At 39.9% G+C, this 11417-nt stretch overlaps 1 protein-coding gene across 1 annotated transcript; it reads left to right on the forward strand.

Moving 5' to 3' along the window:
• Positions 1-566: 566 nt before the first annotated feature.
• Positions 567-6269, forward strand: alkal2a (ALK and LTK ligand 2a). Its single transcript, XM_032584555.1, has 6 exons — positions 567-1385; positions 1585-1930; positions 2030-2083; positions 4791-4871; positions 4992-5074; positions 6233-6269. Exons 2-5 carry the CDS (start codon positions 1657-1659, stop codon positions 5054-5056), a joined length of 474 nt encoding a protein of 157 aa, XP_032440446.1. The 5' UTR covers positions 567-1385; positions 1585-1656; the 3' UTR covers positions 5057-5074; positions 6233-6269.
• Positions 6270-11417: the final 5148 nt, after the last annotated feature.

The raw sequence follows: 11417 nt of genomic DNA on the forward strand, positions 1-11417 counted from the left end.
CTGATGACTGTGTGTGAATCAGCAAGGAAACCAGATATCACCTATATTTTGTCATCGTTTATTTTTAAAGAGTAACTCTCTTCTCGTCTGCCACTACACCTCTGGCCACCCTTTTAAAAACTTTGTACAGACGCCCTTAGCCAGGAATGCATTAAAAAAAGCACAGTTCAGTAAAGAACTTCGGAGAATGGTGACAGTGCGCTGTCCTTTCAGCACCGAGAGTTTGTTCGTTTAATCAAGGCGGTACGGTCGTTTCCTCGCTGAACTTTGCAGGGAAATTACAAGAGTATGTCCATAAAATGCTGTTATCCGATTATGACAAAAAAAAGCAAACTATGCGCCAGATATTTGGATTAGTTTCATAAAGATTCCAAGTAGCTCATAAGCTTTCTGTATCCTGCTTTCTCTTAGGCAGCGAAGTTGGGGTGAATGAATATTTCTTCTCAAAGTTATGTCTCCCCTTGCAGGTTTGTGAGATTTGAAGTAGTGGGCGTGGGAGCCACTCGCACGCCCCGACTTTTAAGAAAGCTGCTCCAGCCCCAGCAGCAGGCCAGTGCACACTAATCTCCAGCGAGGACGAACCTCGACCAAAGGCTTGCTCTGTCGAGAAACCACCGGGAACGAACTAAAAAAAGAACAAAACAAAACAATCAATTTTCAAAGAATTGCCCCTAAAAGGTGCATAATTGCGTTTCAATTTTCCATGATGGATGTAAAGCGCGCAATGGCTCTAAATGAGGTTATGAGGATCCCAAGAAGCATATGGCAGCATTTCCACTAAGATGTGCTGCATCTGCGCTGCACGCTGGGCTGATTGGAAATTTCAGTGGAAGTATTAGTGGAAGACAGACGCTTCCTGTAACCGCGTATATCGCACAGATAAATGGAGTAACGGAAAAGAGGAGAGGGAGGGGGGCCTCAGTAAACTTGACACAGCATTCAAGGGATGATCGGACAACTCGTGTTAACTCTCCTCTTCAGGTACCGTTTCCTATAATTACCACATAAATTTGTGGAGTAGTCCACAGGGGACAGTCCTCTCCCCCCGCCGTCGGGGAGATAGAATAAAAAGCGACTGGACGCACAAGAGGGGGCAAACTTGGAACTTGGAGCGCCACACGGGATAATATTAGATTCTTCTTCTTCTTTTTTGCGCGTTTTCTTTGCACGCCCGGCGCTTGGAGGGTGATCACCAGCCATCAGCGACCACACATACGACTTCCGTAGCTTTAACTCTACCCAAACAGGAACCGACTTTTTAAAAAGTGAACACTTACTGGGATCAGGACGGGAACGCAACAGAGAGGGAAAAAAAGTTACGCACATGTGCATCGTTTTGGCAGGACGCACCAGACGCAGTCAGAGCGTAAGAGAACTTTGAAAAGGTAATGACATTTTCACAACTAAAACTGTATTTAAAAACATACTTATTAAAAAGTGTTAAGATTATCTTATGATTTTATTGTTGAATAACTAAGATGTTTGAGCTAACCGTACATTAAGTTGCATGGATATGTTAGAAATATTATCCTGGTCATTTAAAAGTGCCAATATTTAAAATTCGTCCTCAATCTCGTCCCTCAGGTCTCCAAAAAGAAAAGAGTTTACTTTTTCCTCCTTGGGTCCACTTTCCACTTTCCTCACTACACTGGAGCTATGAGCGCACCGCGCAAACCCGTTGTTGTGGGACTGCTGCTATTGATGTGCGCTCTGACCGAGCACTGCGGCGAGAGCGCGCCCACCACGGCGGCCGGCGGGGACGCGCCGCGGAGTTTGAGGCGGATGGTGGAGATCATGAAGCACGTGGGGGATAACCGGGGCAGACACCCAACAAGAACGGAAGCCCCGCTGACGCCGCGGGCGGTGGACAGCGCGTCGGTAGAACAGAGGGACTTCCGCGGCAAGACGGACAAAGGGAACCAGGCTCTGGGTGAGTGGCAGGACGATGACCCTCACCCCTGGTGTTAACCAAGATATCCTTCATTTAATTGTTGTATAACATTTTCTCTCCTTTACTCTCCTCCCGCAGTTTTAACCCCCACAGATTATAAAATGAAAGAGAGAATAATTAAATATTTCACAGGTAAGAACCTGTTAAAATGTTCCTCTTTTCTAAGATGTGTTTTCAGTTTGAGTCTGATATTTTTCCCATTGAGGCACTGAAGTGGTCTATGGCAAGCTATTTGTGCCCATTATTGCACTTCCTGTTTTAGTTCAGCCAACATATTAAAATAAAACTTCCGGTTTGCTCACTACTGCTGCCCCCCAACAGCAGGGGCGCCGTTTAGGGGGGGGAAGTTATGACAACAAGGGGCCCTCCACAATTTTTTATTTTATTTTCTTTTTTTGTTCATAGAAATTAAAAAAAATGGGGCCCTGACAATTACAAAATTAATTATATTGTGTTTTCTGAAATTGTTTTTAGCAGTAAAAATTAAATGTTACCCCTCCCAGATCCAAAAGCGCACATTTGCCCTTAACACCCCCCTGGGTCTACATGAAATGGATCGTTCCTGCTTGGAGCGCTTGACGGTGAAGGTGTTCAGCAGCAGTCAGTAGAAGACAAGAACTACAGTGGCAGTTACTGTGCTGCTAAGAAAAATACTAAAGTCAGGTTTTCAAAAAAATAGAGACAGGGAGAGAAAAAGGTAAAAGTGTCAATTTGTAACCCAGTTTTTCTCCGAGAGGTGGGTAGACTGTGTGAGATTATCAACCATTCAGCATAGTTAGCTTTAGCTACAGACTATTGTGAAATGTTGATGAATTAAGGAAAGAAATTACCAACATATTCATATATTGAACTTGTCCCTGTACCTTTTACCACACTTAACAGATGAGTCAGTCAGCAGCAGCTCTAGCCCACGTCCCTCCTGACCTGCCCTCTCCTAAGAGAAATTAAAGCTGCAGTATTTAACTTTTATAAAACATTTTTTTTACATGTTAAAACTGTCATTATGTTGTGACAGTATGACATGAGAGAAAAGATGTGAAAAATGATCTCCTCTGCCTTCTCCCAGTACTGTCTAGAAACAGCTAATCAGAGACAGGAGAGTTTTAGTGCTGTCAATCACAATCTCATGTGGCTGCTCATCCCTATGCTGCCGCTAACTGCCTGTTGTGAATGCTCAGTCTAGTTAGCATAGCTACCAATGACAGCAGATAAACATTTTTCCTGTAATGATAAGTTGTTTTTCCACCATTTGCACATTTAGCAGTGAGTGAATGAGGTTGATTGACAGCGCTAATACCCTCCTACTGGTTCTGATTGGTTGTTTTGGTGGGAACATTGCATTACTTTAGCCAGTAATAGTAGCTCAGGTGGAGAAGATTGATTGTTTTCATTTTCACATATTATCTGACATGGTGACAGCTTTAACAAATATGGAGAAGACATATTTTTTATTAAAGTTGTACACTGCAGCTTGAAAAAATACAACTACATAACATTTTTTGAGAAGTCTGGATTGCTTCATGTATATTTTGCATGTTGCTTTTGACTGTTGCTGGTGGGGAGAGACATTTGAGAAAGCTAAAACTAATAGAAAAAATTTAAGCAACCAACTTCCATATTGTATGTGGACTGTTGCATGTAAAATTCATGAGCAGTAAATATTGTGCTTGTTATCAGTATTGGACCAAAGAATAGAATAGAATAGAATAGAATAGAATAGAATAGAATAGAATAGAATAGAATAGAATAGAATAGAAGTACTTTATTCATCCCAGCAGGGAAATTACTTCGCAGTTACAGCATAGAGACAAGACACAATAACAACTACCACTGAGTAGTAGTTGTAGATAAAATAAAAAATAAAATATAAAATGTTATAAATTGTAAAAATATGAAATGCTGTTAATATAAAAAGCAACTTAAGAGCAGTCCTTGCAAAGATTTAAAAAAAAAAATGCAGATATGTATATGTAAATATATGTACAGCAAGTGTGCCACAGTGCAGTTGTGCAAGTCGGACTGATTAGTGCAGAACAATGATTTAGCTTTTATTGTACAGTGAGATGGCATGTGGCAGGAAGGATTTCCTGTATCTGTCCCTACGACAGCAGAGCTGGAGCAGTCTATGTGAGAAGGTGCTCCGCTGTCTGTCCACTATGTGGTGGAGAGGGTGCTGTTTATTGTCCATAATAGACAGAACCTTCTTCAGTGTCCTCCTCTCCACCACAGTTTCCAGGGACTCCAGCCTCAGTCCCAGTACAGAGCCAGCTTTCCTGATGATTTTGTCCAGTCTATTAGAGTCGCTGGCTCTGATGCTGCTTCAAGGCAGTTACAAGCCTTTAAAATTGTGATGCTTTTGATGGGTCAGATAGACTCAAGAAATTGTAACAGCAGCTGGGTGGGGGGGCCCAATTAAATTTTTTTGTCATGGGGCCCAAGATTCCTGGCAGCGCCCCTGTGTCAAGGTGGTCCAGTATGACAAGTTACTATTATCAAATAACATATTTGGTAACAAAACAATATAAAAAAAAATAAACGTAAATTAAGGCAAGACACACAACAGAATATCTGGAGTTTTAGTGTTTTTGTGGATAAACTTACATTTAATGTCTAATTAAAAACAGAATGAAGAACTGATCCTGCTTAGGATGTTTTTAAATTATATATTTCTTAGTTTCATATTTTCTAAAACTTGCACACCACAAATCCACCAATTTGAATGTTAGCTTATACTTTTTATCCTACACAAAATGCATAGTTTCTAAAAAGCAGATGTTGATGAAGATGAATGCAAACATTAGAAATGTGTACAAAGACCCTGTTTCTCCTTCTCCGTCAGGTCCACTCGTGTTCAGCTCCAAGTGCAGGAAGAACGCGTACAGACTTTACCACCACACCAGAGACTGCACGTTACCTGCATGTAAGCCATGATTGCCCTGGACCTTGTGCACCAGGAGGGAAAGCTATCACCGTCCAACATCAGCACACTGCATGAAAAGAAAACAATTCAGTCTTTCTCTTTGTGTTTTCTCTTTCTCAGACTTCAAAAGATGTGCGCGACTTCTCACACGGCTTGCAGGCAGCCCGCAGTGCACAGAGGGGTAGCGCGTGCACATTCAAAAGGTACTACAATGCTTCTACTCACACACACAGCGAGCCTATGGTATAAGCTAATGAAGTCACTGCTGCTTGAGGCGATCAAGCCTCCAGTAGTAAAAAGATCTAAAAACCTAACTTTTGTAGTTACAGCTACAAGAAAACGTAAGAAAAAAAAAATCACAGAGAGGAAGGTATTTGTAGCTTGACAGATAATGTTGCAATCAAAATTGTATGTCAGTAGTTAAATCACTTTGTTGCTTTTGTCTGTGCAACTGCAAAGCAATCAATAATTGACAAATAGCCTTTCCTGCTCAACTTTTCTGAATTGCATTGAAACATTACACTCTGAAAACTGTCTGAACAAATGTCTACAAGTCAGATAAATGACTTTGCCTCCACAATTTGTTTACTGCTATTAAATGTGTAAATAAATAACTTGAATTGGAATTTGCTATGCTAAATAAAAGTCTGTTCAACTGATTATTGGTCCATCTTTAAAACAAGGACTTTGCACAACACAGGAAAAAGGTCAAAATGTTGTGCTGTAATTTTTTTTCTCTAAAATGCTCCTCAAAACTTTTGATCACTGGTGTTTACATTCACATCTGGTCAGACTATTTATGGAAAAGAAGCACAACAGTTCTCTACAGTAACACAGCAAATCACTCTGCACCGTGTTATAAATGAACACTAACACTAACGATATAATTCCCAGTTATTCTGAGCTAAAAACACATCTTAGTATTTAGTGCTAAAATGGTTTAAAACAAACTCAAGAACTTGCCAAAGAAGAATGGATCAAAGCAAGTTAGGTTTTTGCATGCAGGCCTTTACCATGCAGTGGAGCATTCCTAAACTGAGGGTTTTTCTCATAAGTGAGGTGCTTCCCACCACTCTGCCAAACACTCGTAAACAGCAAATGATCATAATCAGGCATAACTCATAAAACTCAGCATGAATTGGAACTGAGTTCAGAGTGTAGATCATGTTGCTCAAGAAACACTCAGACATTTGCTCGTAGTGTTAACATGCTGGCTGTATCAACACACACAGACCCTTGTAGTGGCACAGTGAGAGCTTCAGCTCTGTTACAAATCAAGTTTCCTCATTTATTATTTGTGACTGTTTCATAGTGTTGCTTGACGGAAAGCCATGCTGACATTTGCCTTTTCTGTTTTGCAGGTTGAAGTCAAACATGTGTGCTTCAGAAGAAAAGATAAAAAAAAAAAATACTTTGGTGAAAAAGTGCCTTGGACAGTGAGAGGGAAGCTTAAATCTGACCGGCCTGTCTGACTTTAGGCACAGCGTTTTGCTTCACTCGCATCCCTTCTGCTGAGGTGAAAATTGCTGCCAATCACCACTTTGGCTGGGCCTCAACGGTTAGCTGTCATTACACAGGAGGATCGAGGCAAGGAAAACACAGAGCAGGTGAAGAGTGAAGAGAAGAGGAGCTGGCAAAGACAAGCAAAGTGGGGGCTTTTCTTCCACTGCACTGGATTTCAAAAGGATGTTGCTTAAACAAATAATAAGAAACAAGAATCACTTTCCTTTTGAGACATTTTGCCCTTGTTGAGTGTTTTAGGTTGACATTGACCCTTCTACTGCACTATCACGATCTAAAAACAGAAGTTCTCGCTGACCCCCAGCTGGTGACAGCGTAGTCACCCACTTGTGCTCAGAATGAACTGTCATTAAATTATTGCAAGAATATTTTTCTGAAAAACCAAAAACACAAGTGGTGGCTTTAAGCCACAGCCAACCTGTGGATAGACTAACCCTGGGTACTGCGTGGTAAAGACCATGTTTATGTATTTTACTCGTCAAATGGCTTAGTGGTACATAAATCATAGGTCATGATCTGTCCACCCAGGAGTGTAATGTATATACGGTAAACACAACCATAGGAAGAATCCACCATTAAAGAACGTGGCTGGCCTTTAGCAAAAAGGTGTTATATATGTAAAAGTGTATATCTATATATATTTAAAAATGAGATATATTTAAATAAATTATGAGATTGTTACAAAATAATTTGTCTTTGTTGTCCTGCGCTGTATTTCCTCTTGCGTTCCCATCTTAAAAGAGGAATGCTGCCTGAGTGAGCGCATGACTGGACTGAGCCCTGGGACAGCTGATCCAGTGAAATTCCCAAGTGCTGTTTCAGACGGAGATGCTAAAAAAGTTCAAACTCAAATGAGAGCCGTGGATTTTTTCTTTCTTTCTTGTTTCGTTTGAAATAGTGTTACAAAATCTGTTTTATGTGATCACTTTCCAGGTTGAGAGTGAGGATATTTTTCCATGTTTTATTGCATTGACACTGTAAAACAACAGATTTCTGTAAAGGATTGCTAACTTACTCACCGAGTACCCTTTATATGCAGTGGCTTGAAAAACTAACTACACCAATTATCATTATTCTTATTAGCAGTAGTAGTAATATTTTTTGCTGTGAAAGACCAACACAAAGTATCAAATACTTCAGAAGTGTTGGGAGAATGATAAAAAAAAAATTTTAAATCTGAATGGTGTGGCATGGATTTGTATTCAGCCCCCTTACTTTGAAAGCCCTACATAAAATTCCCTGCAAGAGGGAGAATATTCATTACGTGATACTTGAAATACTAATTTGTTTTTGTTGAATTAGACCTCAACAACCTGTAGTGGCACCTGTAATTTTTGTTGATGCCAACAAAAATCTGAAACGTAAGAACACTGTGGCAGTTAAGTCATCTTTTGTTAAATGTTGTAATGTTTTCTAAAGTTTGACTCGACATGTTCTCATTTAATACTTTCTTAAAGACCATCTTTAATAATGAAACATGTTTTAGTGGGTATAATACTGATTCTAGTAAGTATATTTTATTTCATTTTATAAAGAAAGAAAATAAAGTTGCATTTGGCTTCACAAAAGTGGTGGAAGAAATAATAATTAAATCACATCCCAAAGACAAAACTACCACATATCCTCCAAACTAATTATTTAGACTTAAACTTATTTGAAGATCCTGACAAAACAGCCAACTGGCTTTTGGCAAGACTTTAGGTATTCGATTTATGATTGATTTGATATATTTGGGGGTATTCACGCACATCCATACTAGCAGACAGCCATGCTGGAGCAGACTGACAGAGGCAAAGTTGCCATTCACAGGTGCCACCAGTACCTCTGGCCACAATCAGCAAGCAAGGCATCTTGCCCAAAGACATGATAGAGAGGACGGTATCGAACCAGCAACCCACAGATTGAGAGAAACTCATATCACCCATGTATTCTTTCACTTACACTGAAGTGTGTGGTTGTAAAGTGACAAAATATTTTAAAAAGTTTCAAGGGTGAGATAAAGACTGCAAAAACCAAACAGTTTATGCCCTTAAATGTTGGTTGAGTCTACAGATGTTCTGCAGTAGAAATGATGGTGCAAGGATGGATATGTTTTCCATGCTAACACAGTCATCTAACATGCTGTCAACAGTTGTCAGAGAAAAAAATCTTTTAAACAAAGTTATATCCTTTGTGAAATCTATTGGAAACATAAGCACCTGTGGCAGTCTTGGGCTCATTTTGATGAGGTGTTCTTGATGTTAATTCATTTCCTCCAACAGCTTTTGGATGGAGTCTGCTGTTTTTTACAACACCTGGCTGGTGCAGCATAAGGTTATTTGGCTCCCCTTGAACTAGTACGCTGTATGTATCAGTCTCGAGGGTGTCCACCATTTTTTAGAAATGCCTTGATTTTTTTTTTCCCACACTGATTGGGAATTGTGCTAGTGTCAAAATTAACATAAAAAAAGAATTTGATTAGAAAGTAAATTTTACATTTGATTTTCAAGATGAACAGGACATTGACTCTAATATGTATAATTTGACAGATGCATGAACATCTCAGGTATTTCTGGTTCTAAATTTTTCAATGGATGGAGACTGTCCAGTAAGCAGCTGGTTCATCTTTCCTTCAACCCCACCCACATATGATTTACATCTGTTTCCCCATCTCCACCTGTGATGAAATCATAAGTTTACCATGAGGAGGCTGATAGGTCATTTGTGTCGATAGTGGAAAGACACAGCTTGTGGGAGTAACACCAACCCTGACGAATAAGCAGTGACTGACAAAAAACTGAATAATTTCATGACAGTTAATGACAGTGATTAATTTTCTTCTTTAATATTTAAGAAATTTCAAAAACCTAGCTTGGATTATAGGAGCATAATACAAGACAAAAAAATTGTAACTGTAATTACATATATGGACAATATGGCCCACATACCAGGGCACTACAATCTAACGATAGCCACTTGCAAAACAGAATATCACAAAGATTTGCTTGCCAAACCCCATTCTTAACTGTAGGGTTTTAGGTGATGATATCCTACCATTTGAAATACCATTAACTCTTCTGCAAGAAGGCTTTCCACAAGGTTTAGAAATGGCTTTATGGGAATTTTGTTTATCATTATTCCAGAATATCATTTGGAAGGTCAGACACTAATGTTGGACAAGAAGATCTACCTCACAGACATTGCTCTACTTCATCTCAAAGGTCTCATCAGATCTGGGAAGCAGCTCCACACCAAACTGCTTCTCATGTGAATTGGTGCACATTGATGCTGGAACAAGAGGAAGCTATCATCTAACTGTTCCCACAAAGTTGGGAGCATTCAAAGGTTCAAAATGTCTTGGCATGTTGAGGAATTGCCAGATCCTTTCACTAAAACCAAGGAGTGAAGCCAAACTGCTGAAAAACAGCCCTGCATCAGTCGCCACAGCATTATACTTTACACTTAACATAATGCAGTCAGACTAGTGCTGTTCTCCTAGCAACTGCCAAACCCAGGCTTGTCTATTGGATAGCCATGCTTTATCACTAAAGAGAACTGAAGTGACAACCTGCTTTACACCACTACATCTGACACCTTTATTGAATTTGGTGATGTGAGGTTTGGATCAAGCTTTCCAGGCTCCGTTCTTAAGTGAAATGTAAAGCCGCATGAAGATGGGAGGTGCGTTGCTGACTGGAGAAAGTTGGCAACCTCCAACTACCATGGACCTCAGCATCACCTCACCTCGTTTACCACAGTCAACTGTTCAATATGTAATAATGGAAAAATGTCAGTATTAGACTTGCTGCTCAGGAAGCATCTTATACCATGCTGGAGTTTACTGATCTCCTGAAAGCGACCCCTTGTCTCACAAATTTTGTAGCAGTAGCAGAAGGGAAATTGGGTGAGCTACAACAGGAACAACAGGCAGAAAGGCCGGTGTTCAATAGTTGATTTGCATTTGCATGGCTCCCAGCAACTTCTTTTAAATATGAAAGCCTCACCTAGGCCCAAGGGGAGGGGGGTGATAGAGCAACACGGACACAGTTTTTGACAATTCTTTGCCATTCCCTACAATTTCCCATTCTGACAAAAACTCTTGCCGATAGCCCTCAATCTCTAAGCGCACGGCAGCGCTAGCTGTCAATAACTGTCAAAAATCCCTCTTTTCTTGCAGTGATCCATGTCTCAGTGCTGGATTTTATACTATTGCGGCCACATGTGTTTTAGGGACACCCACATTCAATGATTCTGATGGTTAACAATTTTAAGAAAGGCCTGTACTGAATAAGACTTGAATGCTGAATCAAAATTATTTGGTGATTCACAAAGTTTGTATTTTTTCACATTTACCTCCCTTAAAGGTAGGATGTTACGTATTTTTCAGGTTCATATAGCCATTTTATAGCTATGCTATATTAGATTTTTCTGAAAATACTGTTTGTGTCAAAAACAGCTTCAACGAAATTTGATTTTGCATCATAGCCATATCTGACTCCTTCAATTTGACTTCTTCAAATTAGCCTCCATCTCTTTAAGAACCGTATCCAACAATTTCCCTTCAGCATGTCAATGCAACAATATTTCTCCATGCTGTTTACTGATTCCAATTAAAGCCATTCGTAGGAGCGTTGGACTTAGAAGTAGTTTGTATGATAAACTCAGCCAAAGCACAGTTCCAACAGGTGTTTGCTAATTGCTGCTGCCGCTAGTCTACGGGAGCCATGTGGGCATGGCGTGTGAGAAAGGTTCTTTATGAGGCAGAAGCTTAATTGGATCTACAGCCGCAAGAAAGAGCTTTGGGTAAATAGCCAGTGCACTGCATCAACCTACGCTAAGGAACCCAAATGGCTACCACACGAGATTCAAAATGTTCTCAAACATTCACAAAAGAATCAAAGCTACACTTCATGTATGTCTTTTAAGAGGGAATAACACTACGACAACATATAAAGCTCAAACGCTAATTTTCCATAATACCCCTCTGAAAGAATTTCAATACTTTTCCCTTCTCATTTTTCACATATTTTATAAATACACCACCCG

This window comes from Xiphophorus hellerii, chromosome 15 (genome assembly GCF_003331165.1).
Source record: "Xiphophorus hellerii strain 12219 chromosome 15, Xiphophorus_hellerii-4.1, whole genome shotgun sequence".
NCBI classification, from domain to species: domain Eukaryota; kingdom Metazoa; phylum Chordata; class Actinopteri; order Cyprinodontiformes; family Poeciliidae; genus Xiphophorus; species Xiphophorus hellerii.